We start from the raw sequence: 18,900 nt of genomic DNA on the forward strand, positions 1-18,900 counted from the left end.
CAGATTTCTTTGGAGGACCTTGGGAAACAACAGGGACCAGATCTTCGGCTTCGGGGAGCAGATCTACTGCTGGATTCCGGAGGAATTCCGGGAACCTGACCTGCTGCTGGCCTCGAGGGAAATTCCGGGGACCAGACCTGCTGCCGGACTTAGGCTTCTGAAGGAACTTCGGGGACCAGATTTGCTGCCGGACTCTGGGACCAGATCTGTTGCAGGTCTCTGATGCGGGACTTCTAGAGGAACCCTAGAAGCTGATCTACTGCTGGCTTCCGGGGAGGGTCCCAGGAAGCAGATTTATGGCTGACTTCTGGAGGAACTCTGGACGCAGATCTGCTGCTGGCTTCTGGCGGAGGATTCCAGGAAGCTCTGACTTCTGGCGGAGGATCCCAAGAAGCAGATCTGCTGCAGGCTTCCGAGAAGGGTCCCAAAAAGTGCTGGCTTCTAGCGGAGGATCCCAGGAAGCAGATCAACTGCTGGCTTCCGAGAGGGGTCCCATAAAGTGCTGACTTCTGACGGAGGATCCCAGGAAGCAGATCTGCTGCTGGCTTCTAGGGAGGATCTCTGGAAGCAGATCTGCTGCGGGCTTTCGGGGAGGGTCCCAGGAAGCAGATCTATTGATGGCTTTCAAATGACTTCATGGATATTGAGGAGATCTTGCTCGCTAGGGGACATGCACCGAATACTGACTTGATGACAACTTGACTATAGAGATCGATCACCATGCCCCTCGGTGGGCGCCAAACTGTTTTGGTAAATTTCTACCAATTAGGGTTAAAGTGACCGCTCTTTTTAGCCTCGTATTGGGGGGTTAAATTATATGTGATTTGTGACGGAATATGTATGTAATTAAGACGGAGTAACGAGGTAAGCAAAGTAAAGGACAAAATAAGCTAATAATGACACAAGAGATTTTGGTGACGCGGAAAACCCGATGTGGGAAACAACCGCGGGGGGAGTGGGAATCCCGCCAATAGTCCACTATGTAATAATCAGAGTACAATTAAAATATACAATTGTCTAGATCTGATGAGGAATAACTTATCTAGTGGTGTAGATGACATGCAAGTCGAACGTCAATGGCTATTTGTGGGTTGGCACTGTTTATACGTTGGTTATTTGTATTGTGATGTTGGTGGAGACATGCTCATGATTAGATAATCATTGCCTCATGATTATAAGGATTATAAGGAATATTTGATGGTGTTTGTGATGCACATTAGCTAGTTTTCTTGTTCTATCGTAGGTTTGGGATGGTGCACACCGTCTTGTCTAGTTGTGTGTATGTCAATATGGATCCCTTCTCTTGTTTGTCTTCCTTGTATTTATAGTGAATAAACCTAGTGGGTTTATTAGGGTTCCCCACTTAATTGTCTTGTTCCTCAAGGTAGAGTTTGGACTTTCCTTATTCAGAATATGACAATAATTAGGATTTCCTTACTTTACCCGAGATCTTATTAGTGTTTCAGTCCAAGTCGAACTCTCCTTCACCTGCTGTCCTTCTCCGAATTATCCAGACCTGCCTCCCTGGCTGCTCGGTCCATGGGCCCGACTCCCCATGTATGTAATGGGTCCATTACTCATTAATAACCCACTTATCTCGTGCCACGTAGCCCAGGCAAAATACGGTAATTTTGGCCCTAACATACATTATTACGTTTTAACTTAGACGAAATAAGAGCAATATAATTGGTATATATAATAAATTTCAGTGCTTACACAAGCTGTTATGATGCTTATGATGAAACAGTAAAAAGCGATGTAGACAACCTTGGAGACACAAAATTTTTGCAATATGATTTTGCGACTTTGAAAGCTGCAACAAGAAACTTCTCGTCTGAGAACAAGTTGGGTCAAGGAGGGTTCGGAACTGTTTACAAGGTAATTGAACCGCCCATACTATGTGCTATCAAGTTGGCCAAGCTAAGGCGACCTTAGTACTTGAATCTTAATGTCGATTTGATTAAATTCACAGGGAATACTTGAGAATGGAGATAACCACCTAGCAATTAAGAGGCTCTCCGGCACCTCAGGACAAGGTACCAAAGAATTCATGACAGAGGCCCGACTCTTGGCTAAGCTTCAGCACAAAAATCTCGTAAAGCTTGTGGGATTTTGCTCTGAAGGAGATGAGAAATTGCTCATCTATGAATTTATGTCTAATGCTAGTTTGGATGGGTTCTTATTTGGTAAATGATCTTTCACAACTTCATATTGGTTTTGGTCTGATTTGGTTGTGTTGTGGTGTTGTAACCATACTTGTTACCACGATGTGACGATTGAGCTTGTCGTTCATTGTTCGTTAGATATGAAAGTGTGTTGTAATCTGACTTTTGTTACGGTATTTCAGATCAAATCAAGCGACCTCTATTAAACTGGGCAACACGGTCCAATATAATAATGGGAATTGCAAGAGGTTTGCAATATCTTCATGAAGATTCCCGACTCACAATCGTACATCGTGATCTTAAACCTGGCAACATTTTATTGGACAATGAAATGAATCCCAAAATAGCCGACTTTGGATTAGCAACACTCTTTGAAGGTGCACAAAAGTTTGGGAACACCAGTCGCATTGTTGGAACCATGTATGTCTAACCCTTGAATTTTTCAAATTTTTCTATTTTTTTTATTTCTTGTTAATGTAATTTCATATTTGCCTTCTATATTTAACATAGTACTGCAACTATAATGTATTAAAAAAATTGCACACTTAATCGCTTGCAGAGGCTACATGGCGCCAGAGTATATGACAACAGGAGAATACTCTGAGAAATCAGATGTCTATAGTTTTGGCATCATGCTTTTGGAGATCGTAAGTGGTCAGAACAACATAAAATTTTATCAGGCGCGACAATCAAAGGAGGACCTTCCGGTTCACGTAAGTCATCCAATCCCCATGCCAGGTTAAATATCTAATCACACGTATTGATTGAAATGAATTGGAGGTAGTATGTTCTACAAACCTTGTACATACATGCATCAAACTTTACCATTTTGTTTCACATTTTGTGCTGCTAGTCCAATCAGATAATCTCAACATTGTGTTACTGACTAAGTATTTGTTGCATTATGTATGTTAATGATGACAAGTCCTTCATCTTTTTTGTTCCCTCTTATCTTATGCTTGTGAGGAAGTTGTATGGCAGGTTAACATGGAGATTATTTCTGCTCGAAAGACGGATAAAGCTTCAGTCAAGCCATGGTCCATGTCTAGCTAAATGTAAGAGTACAAATGCTTAAAGATACGGCTTGACGTTTTATTAGACATGGCACAAAAAATCTTTTTAAAGGTTGTTTGACTCTAAAAGATTTTCAAGGTGCTAAATATTCTCGGCAAATATTCTTTATGATATGCACTTGCTTTGTTCAAAGCAATTTCCTTATTTTTATATAAGATCTTCTAAAGTTGTTAAGAAGTTGTTTTGAAAATATCTTATCAAATATTTGGAGTTATATTTTATTGGAAGAATCTTTTTGTTGCCTAACTTTATAGGAGTGATCATAACAAATCTCTTCTATAAATATTAGGGCTTTGGCAATCAGTTGACCATCGATTAGAAGAGTAAAAAAAGCTTCATTGTTTTAGAAATTCATTTCAATCGTGCAGAAGCTTTAAAAAGTCTTTGTAGTTTAGCAAAGTTTGTTTGGGAAATTTCAATTGTTTTTCTTTTGCAAAAACTACACTGGCCGTGTCTCTTAAATCGTCTTCAAGTACTTAAAGGCTTTATACTCATTAAGACTTTTTTGTTCTCCATCGTTCCAATTGTTGAACCTTATAAGGAGACAATTTGTGTTGTAATTTTCAATTTGTGAGAGAGTATTTTATTGGGGTACGGGGTTGTACTCGAGTCGCACGATCGGGGTTGATCGTGGGGGTTTTCTTTGTAATCGGGTTTGGTTATAAAGAAAATATTAATAAGAGAGAGGGTGGACGTAGACCTTTAGAGAGTAGGTCGAACCACGTTAAAAATCTTGTGTCTCGTGCCTTTTCTCTTTATTTGTTTTATTTCTCGTTCTTTCTTATAGATCTTGTTTCACGCATACGAACAGACACAATTCGTATTGTTTGAACAGTCACCGAGACTGTTCAATTCGCCTGTGTACTGTTTCAGTATCGAACGAGAACTATCCATTCGCTTTAAAGTTTAATTTTTTAAAAGGGTACTTAATTCACCCCCTCCCCCTCTTAAGTACCGGATCGATAAACTCAACAATTGGTATCAGAGCCTCGTGCTCTTGATTGCCTTACAGCAAAGAGTTTGATCCTTTTTGAGTTTATCTTTTTATTTTTTTATTTTCTCATGAATTCCAAATTTGTCAAATGTCCTGTCTTTGATGGCACGGACTATGGCTGGTGGAAAAATCGTATGATGCATTTCATACAAGGAACAGATTACGAATGTTGGGTAATCATCGAAAATGGTCCTCTAGCTATCACTACCACCAATGCTAATGGTGTGTCTAGTGCAAAAGCGCCCAAGGACTACACATCCGATGATTACAAAAAGGCGGAGAAGAATGCTAGGGCCATATCACTCTTGCAATCCGGAATTGGCAAATCAGAAACTAGTCGGATTGCAGGATGTAAAACGGCCAAACAAATATGGGATAGTCTAGCACTAGCCTATGAGGGGACCGTGCAAGTAAAGAAACAACGTATTGATCTCTTAATGCAACAATACGAATCCTTTAGAATGCACGAGGATGAACCAATAAAGAGTATGTCTTCACGCTTTTCAGCTATAACTAACGAACTTTCAAATCTTGGTCGACAATTTGAAACCGAGGACATTGTCCGTAAAATTTTAAGAAGTCTTACCAAGAAATGGCGACAAAAGGTCACGGCCATTGAAGAGTGTAGGGATTTAACCACTCTTACCTATGAAGCTTTAATGGGATCTCTTATGGCACACGAAATAACTCTTCATAATGATGCCGATGAGAAACCCAAAGCTAAGGGACTAGCCTTGAATGCCATCTCAAGTGATAATGAAAGTGATCTTGAGGAGGAAGTTGCCTCGCTATCCAAACGAATTGCTAAAATAATTAGAAAGCAAAATCAAGAAAAGTTCGAAAGTTATAAGCCGAAAAAATCTGTTTCTTCGTCTTCTTCACCACGACCAAAGTCTAAAATGGGCTGTTTTGGATGTGGTGATCAAGATCATCAAGTTCGAAATTGTCCCAAATGGAAAGATGAGAGTTCTAAGGATAGCCGTGAAAAATCTAAGCAAGAGTTCAAACGTGCAATGATTGCTGCAGTTTGGGGTGAGTCTGATTCAGAAGACGATGAACCCATCAAAGAATCAGAAGAAAAGCTCCGTTTCAGATCTACTTACAAACCAAGGACACAACGTAAGAAGTATGTTGACTCCTTCAAGTGCCTCATGGCTAATTCTGAAGCATCGGATAGCGAATCTGATGACGAGGTAAGTCTCTCAAATCTTAAAGTTCAAATTAGGTCTTTATCTAAAAACAAAATTTTGAGATTACTTGATGAGACCTTGGACACTAGTTATGAACAAAAAAAGGCATCTTGATGCAATGCAATCTGAAATAGAAAGTATAGCGGAGGAGAATTTTCAGTTAAAACGTGATCTGAAGGACATAGCTAAACGAACAGTCGACCAGACTGTTCATTCTGAACTTACTGCCAATAACGAGTCTCTTGTTAATAAGATTCATGATTTAACTAAGGAACTTGACGAGATTAAAAGAGTACATGTTACTAGTTCAACCACTTATTCCGAAATTCGTTCCAAATTTGATAGACTCAATGTTGATTATGACGCTCTCCTTGATAATAATAAGAAATTACTTGTGAAAGTTAGAAATTTGGAGACCGATTTGAGTAATGCCCGAAATGTGGTTGCTAAATGGGAAGGTAGTGGTCTTGTGCTAAACTTTCGGTTAATCAATCTAAGAACACTAATAAACTTGGATTAGGTTATGACTCCCATTCTGACTTCAAACAAAATAGTTCACCACACCGCATCTTGTTTGGGTCCTGCAGAAAGTAAACACACCACCGGACTGTTCAAAACAGAATGACTCTAGTAGTGCTGGGTTTAATAGACCTGAACCCAATGAAAGAGACTTTCGAAAGCGTAAGTATGTGGGTCTACCTGAGTACATCATGTGCAAATTTTGTGGTAAAACAGGACATGTATTTAATGCTTGTAAGAAGCGGTTAGGTCACTTGGAACAAAATTTTAAGATTGTCAAGAAAATGTAGATTCGAAAGGACTTATTGGCACAAGTGACTAACCAAAAGGGACCCAAATTAATTTGGGTGCCCAAGTCCAAAGTATAGTTCGTTTTGCAGGCTAAAGTGAGAGGGAGCAACATGCTTTGATCATAATAATTTTTGTTGCTCAAGGTGCATATGGGACGATATTCTTTTCTTGCCTCTCACATAGAGCCTACAAAGTGGAGGTGTGAAACATAAATTGGTAAAGTGTTTCAAGTTTATTCACACTTCAAGTAAGGATGGTAAGAACTTGTCAACTCTTAATCTTGTGTTATACATGTATCATGAGAAGTATAAAAGGGTAGTTGGTATGTATATTCTTAAACTCTTGGCTTACTACCTGTTATGTTATATTCTTCATCTTGGATATAAAGATATATCTAACATCATTAAGCATATGTGCAGATGATGAAGAAGAAGAAGAAGAAGAAGAAGAAGAAGAAGAAGAAGAAGAAGAAGAAGAAGAAGAAGAAGAAGAAGAAGAAGAAGAAGAAGAAGAAGAAGAAGAAGAAGAAGAAGAAGAAGAAGAAGAAGAAGCCTACGAGGAGTTGATGAGTAAAACCAGATCGAAGTCTGTCAGACAGTCCACTGAACTGTTCAGATAACATCGTTCTCAAGAAATTGGAAATAGAACAGACTTCTGAACTGTTTCTATCATGAAAAAGGCTCAATTCTAGGCAGAAGCCGTGAACACTTGTTATATTCTTTATAGTGCTTCTATTAGAGTTATCCTTAAGAAAACGTCTTATGAGCTTCTTTATGGGCGAAAGCCAAACATATCATATTTCCGCTGCTTTGAATCAAAATGTTTCGTTCATAATAATTTGAGAAAATTTGATCCAAGAAGCGATGTGACGGTTTTTATAGGATGTTCAAAAGAAAGCAAGGATTATAAAGTTTTCAATAAGAGAACCATGAGCTTCAAGAGAGTGTGCATATAATATTTGATGAAACTAATGTTCTTAATGTTTAATTACAGGATGATGATGATTTCGAGATTGCATTTGTAGATGATGATCCCCTTGATTTAGAAGAAGAGCCTTCTTCGTCATTAGAAGGAACATGCGCTGAAGAGCCCACAAATTCAGGGGGAACTGAACAGAAAAGGGAACTGTGTAATCAAGAGAAACCTACGAGCACAGCTAATCATTAACAGACAGACATAAGGTTTAATGCAGATACAAACTAGACAACCATTGGCTCAGGCGATTCAGGAACCACAAACAGGGAAGCTCGGATTTAATCGAACGGACACGCATCTTGTTCAATCTACGCCCGAATCGAGATATTTGTTCCTCGACGTATGAAGCATCAAAGCTCGCATCCTTTGGATAACATCTCGACCAATATCAATCAGAAGAGCTCAACCATAGCCACCAAAGGAAGTGAATGCATCTACTCATTGTGGTTCTTAAATCCTATGGGTAAGACAACAATTACGGGATTGAGGTATGATTATTAATGCGTGCTTTTTCATATGATAACACGAGTGCTTTTATCTTTTTTTCAAATATCCCGTACATCACTTTTTTCATGATCATATAGAAAAAGGGAACATATGCTTAAAATTTTGGAAAAGTGAAGATCAGTTGTTCGACATTTTCACTAAACCATTGGCTAAGGAACAATTTGAGAAAATCCGATTAGAATTAGGTCTATTGAATAGTGGCTCATAGTCAATTTTGTCCTAAAATTAATTCCTCGATGATTGACTAGAATGGAGTAGTTGTGATATTGAGTTGGTAAATTCTCCTTTTCGTTATTGAGCTTGGTTGTAGTCTACTTACTCTAGTCGTTTATTTCTTTCAAATAGACTAGTAATAAGTTGACATGTCTTTTGAGTTGATACTATGATTACATATTCATGTGCAAATTTGGCAAAATACATATAACCGCATTCTTATTACCTTACCCATATCTCCATAATCATCATATCTATCTCCACGGACCTTAATACCTATATTAAGCCTCCCTCTTCCTTTCCCAATTACCGACCCAAACTCAAACACTCCCAAAACCCAAAACCACCAACAAATCCAACACTATGACACCCTACCAAATACAACCAAACCCGACAGCTCAACCCAAAATCCATTTCCTTTACCCACACCCATCACCTAGCCAACCACCATCTATAACCCATATGCAACCATTCTCGAGCAACTGGCTACAGAAATCGAGGGGCCCTACAATCGTGACACACATTCTGATGCCTCTACTATTTGCTTATCAAAGTTATAAAGGGATTGTGAATCTTGTGATTGAGAAACTTGTGGTTGACGAAAAAAAAAACAAAACGAAAGCTTCCAAAAAAAAAAAAAAACGAAAGTTTCAACAAAAAAAAAAAAAAAACGAAAGCTTCAACAAAAAAAAAAAAAAGTGAAAAGGGTGGGCTTGAAGCATGTGAATGGCCTTGACCCAAATGCTTGTATCATCCATTTGTTCCCGGATCCTTGACAGTACTTATCAATTTGTGTTCAATTGCATTCGTCATACCATTACTCCTCGGATGTATTCTAGTTAAGGGAAATTGCTCTATTTTTGTTGCATATTCGAGTTGTTTATTGGCTTGCATGGACAGAGTTATGATGCATCTCATGGGACTATTAACATTGTTTGTTCTCGGTTGGTTCTCTCGGAGGAAGTGGCTTGTGGCCTCGGGATGGTTGTGAAAGAAATGGTGGCTATCAACAACAAACTTGCCCAACTTACCTCCATTCACATATCCTAGCCTATTTACCTTATCCTTACCTTGCCTTGCCTTGCCCCTTTTTTATTTTGCCTACATCATTTTGTTGAATATGTTTTTTGTCGGTACTCTCATAGATTGTCTTGTACTTATTATGATGATGTTTATCTGACTGTGTCCGGTAGCTACTTCTTTGTCTCTTTGACAGTGGATGGATGCATTGACTCTTGTTGACCTTCATTCTCCTTTTGATGATGTCAAGAGGGGGAAAGATTGGCGGACTTATAGTGCTTAGAAGCTACTTGGATTTAGACCTTTGACTATGGTGTTTTCCTTTTTGCGTTCCGGAAACTTGTGGTTTAATTTATATACTGATCTTAATGTTTCCTCTTTCTATTTGTTCTTATATGAAATAGTATTCTTTTGTTGAGGGGGAAATTTTTTTCTAAGGAACTTGCCATTATCAAAGGGGGAATTTGTTGCATTATGTATGTTGATGATGACAAGTCCTTCATCTTTTTTGTTCCCTCTTATCTTATGCTTGTGAGGAAGTTGTATGGCAGGTTAACACGGAGATTATTTCTGCTCGAAAGACGGATGAAGCTTCAGTCAAGCTATGGTCCATGTCTAGCTAAATGTAAGAGTACAAATGCTTAAAGATACGGCTTGACGTTTTATTAGACATGGCACAAAAAATCTTTTTAAAGGTTGTTTGACTCTAAAAGATTTTCAAGGTGCTAAATATTCTCGGCAAATATTCTTTATGATATGCACTTGCTTTGTTCAAAGCAATTTCCTTATTTTTATATAAGATCTTCTAAAGTTGTTAAGAAGTTGTTTTGAAAATATCTTATCAAATATTTGGAGTTATATTTTATTGGAAGAATCTTTTTGTTGCCTAACTTTATAGGAGTGATCATAACAAATCTCTTCTATAAATATTAGGGCTTTGGCAATCAGTTGACCATCGATTAGAAGAGTAAAAAAAGCTTCATTGTTTTAGAAATTCATTTCAATCGTGCAGAAGCTTTAAAAAGTCTTTGTAGTTTAGCAAAGTTTGTTTGGGAAATTTCAATTGTTTTTCTTTTGCAAAAACTACACTGGCCGTGTCTCTTAAATCGTCTTCAAGTACTTAAAGGCTTTATACTCATTAAGACTTTTTTGTTCTCCATCGTTCCAATTGTTGAACCTTATAAGGAGACAATTTGTGTTGTAATTTTCAATTTGTGAGAGAGTATTTTATTGGGGTACGGGGTTGTAGTCGAGTCGCACGATCGGGGTTGATCGTGGGGGTTTTCTTTGTAATCGGGTTTGGTTATAAAGAAAATATTAATAAGAGAGAGGGTGGACGTATACTTTTAGAGAGTAGGTCGAACCACGTTAAAAATCTTGTGTCTCGTGCCTTTTCTCTTTATTTGTTTTATTTCTCGTTCTTTCTTATAGATCTTGTTTCACGCATACGAACAGAACAGTACAGCACAATTCCTATTGTTTGAACAGTCACCGAGACTGTTCAATTCGCCTGTGTACTGTTTCAGTATCGAACGAGAACTATCCTTTCGCTTTAAAGTTTAATTTTTTAAAAGGGTACTTAATTCACCCCCTCCCCCTCTTAAGTACCGGATCGATAAACTCAACAATCGGTATCAGAGCCTCGTGCTCTTGATTGCCTTACAGCAAAGAGTTTGATCCTTTTTGAGTTTATCTTTTTATTTTTTTTATTTTCTCATGAATTCCAAATTTGTCAAATGTCCTGTCTTTGATGGCACGGACTATGGCTGGTGGAAAAATCGTATGATGCATTTCATACAAGGAACAGATTACGAATGTTGGGTATTCATCGAAAATGGTCCTCTAGCTATCACTACCACCAATGCTAATGGTGTGTCTAGTGCAAAAGCGCCCAAGGACTACACATCCGATGATTACAAAAAGGCGGAGAAGAATGCTAGGGCCATATCACTCCTGCAATCCGGAATTGGCGAATCAGAAACTAGTCGGATTGCAGGATGTAAAACGGCCAAACAAATATGGGATAGTCTAGCACTAGCCTATGAGGGGACCGTGCAAGTAAAGAAACAACGTATTGATCTCTTAATGCAACAATACGAATCCTTTAGAATGCACGAGGATTAACCAATAAAAAGTATGTCTTCACGCTTTTCAGCTATAACTAACGAACTTTCAAATCTTGGTCGACAATTTGGCGAGGACATTGTCCGTAAAATTTTAAGAAGTCTTACCAAGAAATGGCGACAAAAGGTCACGGCCATTGAAGAGTGTAGGGATTTAACCACTCTTACCTATGAAGCTTTAATGGGATCTCTTATAGCACACGAAATAACTCTTCATAATGATGCCGATGAGAAACCCAAAGCTAAGGGACTAGCCTTGAATGCCATCTCAAGTGATAATGAAAGTGATCTTGAGGAGGAAGTTGCCTCGCTATCCAAACGAATTGCTAAAATAATTAGAAAGCAAAATCAAGGAAAGTTCGAAAGTTATAAGCCGAAAAAATCTGTTTCTTCGTCTTCTTCACCACGACCAAAGTCTAAAATGGGTTGTTTTGGATGTGGTGATCAAGATCATCAAGTTCGAAATTGTCCCAAATGGAAAGATGAGAGTTCTAAGGATAGCCGTGAAAAATCTAAGCAAGAGTTCAAACGTGCAATGATTGCTGCAGTTTGGGGTGAGTCTGATTCAGAAGACGATGAACCCATCAAAGAATCAGAAGAAAAGCTCTGTCTCAGATCTACATACAAACCAAGGACACAACGTAAGAAGTATGTTGACTCCTTCAAGTGCCTCATGGCTAATTCTGAAGCATCGGATAGCGAATCTGATGACGAGGTAAGTCTCTCAAATCTTAAAGTTCAAATTAGGTCTTTATCTAAAAACAAAATTTTGAGATTACTTGATGAGACCTTGGACACTAGTTATGAACAAAAAAGGCATCTTGATGCAATGCAATCTGAAATAGAAAGTATAGCGGAGGAGAATTTTCAGTTAAAACGTGATCTGAAGGACATAGCTAAACGAACAGTCGACCAGACTGTTCATTCTGAACTTACTGCCAATAACGAGTCTCTTGTTAATAAGATTCATGATTTAACTAAGGAACTTGACGAGATTAAAAGAGTACATGTTACTAGTTCAACCACTTATTCCGAAATTCGTTCCAAATTTGATAGACTCAATGTTGATTATGACGCTCTCCTTGATAATAATAAAAAATTACTTGTGAAAGTTAGAAATTTGGAGACCGATTTGAGTAATGCCCGAAATGTGGTTGCTAAATGGGAAGGTAGTGGTACTGTGCTAAACTTTCTGGTTAATCAATCTAAGAACACTAATAAACTTGGATTAGGTTATGACTCCCATTCTGACTTCAAACAAAATAGTTCACCACACCGTACTGTTTGGGTCCCAGAACAGAAAGTAAACACACCACCGGACTGTTCAAAACAGAATGACTCTAGTAGTGCTGGGTTTAATAGACCTGAACCCAATGAAAGAGACTTTCGAAAGCGTAAGTATGTGGGTCTACCTGAGTACATCATGTGAAAATTTTGTGGTAAAACAGGACATGTATTTAATGCTTGTAAGAAGCGGTTAGGTCACTTGGAACAAAATTTTAAGATTGTCAAGAAAATGTGGATTCGAAAGGACTTATTAGCACAAGTGACTAACCAAAAGGGACCCAAATTAATTTGGGTGCCCAAGTCCAAAGTATAGTTCGTTTTGCAGGCTAAAGTGAGAGGGAGCAACATGCTTTGATCATAATAATTTTCGTTGCTCAAGGTGCATATGGGACGATATTCTTTTCTTGCCTCTCACATAGAGCCTACAAAGTGGAGGTGTGAAACATAAATTGGTAAAGTATTTCAAGTTTATTCACACTTCAAGTAAGGATGGTAAGAACTTGTCAGCTCTTAATCTTGTGTTATACATGTATCACGAGAAGTATAAAAGGGTAGTTGGTATGTATATTCTTAAACTCTTGGCTTACTACCTGTTATGTTATATTCTTCATCTTGGATATAAAGATATATCTAACATCATTAAGCATATGTGCAGATGAAGAAGAAGAAGAAGAAGAAGAAGAAGAAGAAGAAGAAGAAGAAGAAGAAGAAGAAGAAGAAGAAGAAGAAGAAGAAGAAGCCTACGAGGAGTTGATGAGTAAAACCAGATCGAAGTCTGTCAGATAGTCCACTGAACTGTTCAGATAACATCGTTCTCAAGAAATTGGAAATAGAACAGACTTCTGAACTGTTTCTATCATGAAAAAGGCTCAATTCTAGGCAGAAGCCGTGAACACTTGTTATATTCTTTATAGTGCTTCTATTAGAGTTATCCTTAAGAAAACGTCTTATGAGCTTCTTTATGGGCGAAAGCCAAACATATCACATTTCCGCTGCTTTGAATCAAAATGTTTCGTTCATAATAATTTGAGAAAATTTGATCCAAGAAGCGATGTGACGGTTTTTATAGGATGTTCAAAAGAAAGCAAGGATTATAAAGTTTTCAATAAGAGAACCATGAGCTTCAAGAGAGTGTGCATATAATATTTGATGAAACTAATGTTCTTAATGTTTAATTACAGGATGATGATGATTTCGAGATTGCATTTGTAGATGATGATCCCCTTGATTTAGAAGAAGAGCCTTCTTCATCATTAGAAGGAACGTGCGCTGAAGAGCCCACAAATTCGGGGGACCGAAGCAGAAAAGGAACTGTGTAATCAAGAGAAACCTACGAGCACAGCTGATCATTAACAGACAGACATAAGGTTTAATGCAGATACAAACCAGACAACCATTGGCTCAGGCGATTCAGGAACCACAAACAGGGAAGCTCGATTTAATCGAACGGACACCAAGATTGTTCAATCTACGTCGAATCGAGATATTTGTTCCTCGACGTATGAAGCATCAAAGCTCGCATCCTTTGGATAACATCTCGACCAATATCAATCAGAAGAGCTCAACCATAGCCACCAAAGGAAGTGAATGCATCTACTCATTGTGGTTCTTAAATCCTATGGGTAAGACAACAATTACGGGATTGAGGTATGATTATTAATGCGTGCTTTTTCATATGATAACACGAGTGCTTTTATCTTTTTTTCAAATATCCCGTACATCACTTTTTTCATGATCATATAGAAAAAGGGAACATATGCTTAAAATTTTGGAAAAGTGAAGATCAGTTGTTCGACATTTTCACTAAACCATTGGCTAAGGAACAATTTGAGAAAATCCGATTAGAATTAGGTCTATTGAATAGTGGCTCATAGTCAATTTTGTCCTAAAATTAATTCCTCGATGATTGACTAGAATGGAGTAGTTGTGATATTGAGTTGGTAAATTCTCCTTTTCGTTATTGAGCTTGGTTGTAGTCTACTTACTCTAGTCGTTTATTTCTTTCAAATAGACTAGTAATAAGTTGACATGTCTTTTGAGTTGTTACTATGATTACATATTCATGTGCAAATTTGGCAAAATACATATAACCGCATTCTTATTACCTTACCCATATCTCCATAATCATCATATCTATCTCCACGGACCTTAATACCTATATTAAGCCTCCCTCTTCCTTTCCCAATTACCGACCCAAACTCAAACACTCCCAAAACCCAAAACCACCAACAAATCCAACACTATGACACCCTACCAAATACAACCAAACCCGACAGCTCAACCCAAAATCCATTTCCTTTACCCACACCCATCACCTAGCCAACCACCATCTATAACCCATATGCAACCATTCTCGAGCAACTGGCTACAGAAATCGAGGGGCCCTACAATCGTGACACACATTCTGATGCCTCTACTATTTGCTTATCAAAGTCATAAAGGGATTGTGAATCTTGTGATTGAGAAACTTGTGGTTGACGAAAAAAAAAAAACAAAACGAAAGCTTCCAAAAAAAAAAAAAAAAAAAAAAAAAAAAAAAAAAAAACGAAAGCTTCAACAAAAAAAAAAAACGAAAGCTTCAACAAAAAAAAAAAAAAAAAAAGTGAAAAGGGTGGGCTTGAAGCTTGTGAATGGCCTTGACCCAAATGCTTGTATCATCCATTCGTTCCCGGATCCTTGACAGTACTTATCAATTTGTGTTCAATTGCATTCGTCATACCATTACTCCTCGGATGTATTCTAGTTAAGGGAAATTGCCCTATTTTTGTTGCATATTCGAGTTGTTTATTGGCTTGCGTGGACAGAGTTATGATGCATCTCATGGGACTATTAACATTGTTTGTTCTCGGTTGGTTCTCTCGGAGGAAGTGGCTTGTGGCCTCGGGATGGTTGTGAAAGAAATGGTGCCTATCAACAACAAACTTGCCCAACTTACCTCCATTCACATATCCTAACCTATTTACCTTATCCTTACCTTGCCTTGCCTTGCCCCTTTTTTATTTTGCCTACATCATTTTGTTGAATATGTTTTCTGTCGGTACTCTCATAGATTGTCTTGTACTTATTATGATGATGTTTATCTGACTGTGTCCGGTAGCTACTTCTTTGTCTCTTTGACAGTGGATGGATGCATTGACTCTTGTTGACCTTCATTCTCCTTTTGATGATGTCAAGAGGGGGAAAGATTGGCGGACTTATAGTGCTTAGAAGCTACTTGGATTTAGACCTTTGACTATGGTGTTTTCCTTTTTGCGTTCCGGAAACTTGTGGTTTAATTTATATACTGATCTTAATGTTTCCTCTTTCTATTTGTTCTTATATGAAATAGTATTCTTTTGTTGAGGGGGAAATTTTTTTCTAAGGAACTTGCCATCATCAAAGGGGGAATTTGTTGCATTATGTATGTTGATGATGACAAGTCCTTCATCTTTTTTGTTCCCTCTTATCTTATGCTTGTGAGGAAGTTGTATGGCAGGTTAACACGGAGATTATTTCTGCTCGAAAGACGGATGAAGCTTCAGTCAAGCCATGGTCCATGTCTAGCTAAATGTAAGAGTACAAATGCTTAAAGATACGGCTTGACGTTTTATTAGACATGGCACAAAAAATCTTTTTAAAGGTTGTTTGACTCTAAAAGAATTTCAAGGTGCTAAATATTCTCGGCAAATATTCTTTATGATATGCACTTGCTTTGTTTAAAGCAATTTCCTTATTTTTATATAAGATCTTCTAAAGTTGTTAAGAAGTTGTTTTGAAAATATCTTATCAAATATTTGGAGTTATATTTTATTGGAAGAATCTTTTTGTTGCCTAACTTTATAGAAGTGATCATAACTGATGGGGCATATTCTGCACCCGCTGACCAAGTCAACACATTGAGCAAGGTCAAAGATATCCACAGCAAGTCAACGGCTTAGACGACCCCTAATCGACGAGGCTGTCGGCTGTCGGATGGGTCCCGGCCGGGGCAACCAGCCAGCCGGGGCACACATCCGCGAACTCATATCCAAGACCCCTCGGCGGTGAGCCAACAGGGCCTGTCGGCCTGCCACGGGTCCCTCGGCCGAGGGTAGATCAGTCTTTCCACCTGCTAGCCACTTGGCCACTTGGCCACTACGTGACAAAAGGTGAAAGTCTATAAATACTCCTCTACTCTCATTGAGTAAAGGATCCACAATTTAACCTAAGAATCACTATTCATCTGGTAATATCTTCCTTATCTCTCTACAATACGTACTTTGCCAAGTAACAACAACTTACCTCCCTAAGTTTCGACTTGAGCGTCGGAGTGAGTTCGCTCGGCCCAAAGCCGAGCCCTCGGTTTGTTCATCGTTTCAGGAGACCGCAAGGAGGATTCAACTAAGGACGTCATTCTACAAGCACGGGTGGTAACAAATAATCGCTCCGGAATTACACCGGAACAATTGGCGCCGTCTCGTGGGGAAAAGATACTAGAAGCTAGTCACATTCATTCCCAAAACAAAAAAAAAACACAAAAACCCACCCAAAAAGCTAAGAAGATGTCGAAACAACAAGAGGTATTCGAATCGATTTAAACGAGTTCGCCAAGACGATACCGTCCACAACGGAGTTGCGCGACCCTCCACCGGCCGGGTAATTCAGCCGGAGTACGGGATGCCAACAATACCAGATACGCCGCTTCCCGCCAACCAGGTCACCATCATGGGACATGTGGTTGATGTAGCGAAACTGAAGCTACTCCTGGACCTCATTAGTAGTACGTCGGCTCACACTGTCACACCGACAAGAGCGGCGGAACCCGTCCAGGAGACCAGGGCCTTAACGTGACTCCAAGAGACTTGAATGGAGCACCGGAAGAAGCGGCCCCGTCAAGACGCCGGAGGAGCCCCAGCGTGCCAGTGGTGGACCTAAGTCCTTCCCGCACCCGCGGGGGGAAAGCGTCGCCGCGGCACCGACGAGGCCTGCCTCAGAGGAGTGAAAGAAGTCCGACTCGTCAGAGTCGGAGGAGAAGCCCGACATACCATAGTCGGAGGAGAAGCCCCACCCAGTACGAGGAGAGGAGCCGGACTAGGAACGCGAGGAGCCGATCGCCGCGCGTCATTCGACACGTCGTCAGACAGCCCCTCAGTGCCTATGTCCTTGACACCGCCGTGCCAACCAAACTAAAATTGCCGGCGTTCACATACAAAGGGGATAGCAACCCCACCGACCATGCCGAGGCCTTCGAGTCGTACATGTCGGTGTGGGAACAACCCGATGAAGTCTGGTGCCGAGTCTTCCCAACGACCTTGCATGGGATGGCTCGGAGTTGGTACAAAGGGCTGCCCGACGGCTCGGATATCTTTGTTACGCCGACCTAAGGGACGCCTTCCTAGCCCAGTAGTCTTGCAATAAGAGGAGGGCCGTGGAGACATCGGACCTCCTAACTATTAGGCAGGAGGGGGGCGAGTCTCTACGAAGCTATGTGAAGAGGTTCGATGCCAAGGTTCAGCAGATTCGAGAGATTAATCCCGAGTGGCGCAGCCTTGCGCCGATGAAAGGCCTCAAGGGGAGACTTAAAAACGAGCTCATCAAGTCCGGAGGCCTGGGCTTAGACGCCGCCAGGAAGATGGCCGACCAAGCCATCAAGGTAGAGGACTATCACAAGACTGGTCGGCCACGGCGAGGTGGGCACTCGAGAGAGAAGAAGAGCCACCGGGAGGACAACCGGATGAAAGACGCCGTGATAATAATAGGTCACGGTCGATAGATCCGCCGGGAGGCGAGCTCGGCGGGCGCCGGGGATTTCGGGAACGTACCACCAAAGGCGGTACGGTGATCACACCCCTCGGTTGTATCTCGCCGCCGAGGTCTTCGCCCGAGCAAGGGCGAGGGCCGAAAATGGGAAAGGCCTCCCAAGCCGAAGGGGGACGGTGACACGAGCCGATCTGAGTACCACGGTAACACCGGTCACCTTACTGACAACTGCCGGCATCTGAAGAATGCCATTGAAGAGCTGATCCGGAAGGGGAGCCTCGGCAAGTATGTTGCCAAAGGCCAAAAAACTGATGCCGGTGGCTCAAACAAGAAATCCGTCTTTGAACGGATAGGGGTCATCCACGTGGTCATCGGGGGCAGCGAGAACGGTGGGTCCGCTCATGGGCACAAACGGCACCTGAATTAGTTGTATCAGGCCATCAACTTTGTGCCCAACACAGCGACCCCCGCTTCCAACATCCCCGATATAACTATCGGGAAGAAGGACTATGAGGGAGTCATCGCCCCTCACAGCGACCCACTTATAGTCCACTTGGACATATCCAACCACCTGGTCAAGAGGTGCCTGATTGATACAGGCGCCTATACGAACATCATGTTCAGGGAATGCTTCCTCAACCTCGGTCTGAATGTCAAGGACCTAAGCCCTTGCACTAGTCCACTGTACAGCTTCTCCGGGGCCGGCCTAGTACCCCTGAGGTCAATCAGACTGCCGGTGATGTTCGGCGAAGGGAGTACGGCTAAGAATGTCCTAGCTAAGTTTGTGGTCATTGACGGCTTGTCCGCCTACAACGTTCTTATCG

The 18,900-nt window shown here is 40.4% G+C and overlaps 2 protein-coding genes across 2 annotated transcripts; both read left to right on the forward strand.

Moving 5' to 3' along the window:
- Positions 1-296: 296 nt before the first annotated feature.
- On the forward strand, positions 297-4,149 carry LOC141590759 (putative cysteine-rich receptor-like protein kinase 31). The gene is made up of 6 exons (XM_074411320.1): positions 297-499; positions 1,710-1,878; positions 1,973-2,186; positions 2,348-2,585; positions 2,725-2,878; positions 4,027-4,149. Exons 1-6 carry the CDS (start codon positions 297-299, stop codon positions 4,147-4,149), a joined length of 1,101 nt encoding a protein of 366 aa, XP_074267421.1.
- A 6,515-nt stretch (positions 4,150-10,664) lies between these two features.
- Positions 10,665-11,072, forward strand: LOC141590761 (uncharacterized). The gene has a single exon (XM_074411322.1). It carries the CDS (start codon positions 10,665-10,667, stop codon positions 11,070-11,072), a length of 408 nt encoding a protein of 135 aa, XP_074267423.1.
- Positions 11,073-18,900: the final 7,828 nt, after the last annotated feature.

Source organism: Silene latifolia, chromosome 7, assembly GCF_048544455.1.
Source record: "Silene latifolia isolate original U9 population chromosome 7, ASM4854445v1, whole genome shotgun sequence".
NCBI lineage: Eukaryota > Viridiplantae > Streptophyta > Magnoliopsida > Caryophyllales > Caryophyllaceae > Silene > Silene latifolia.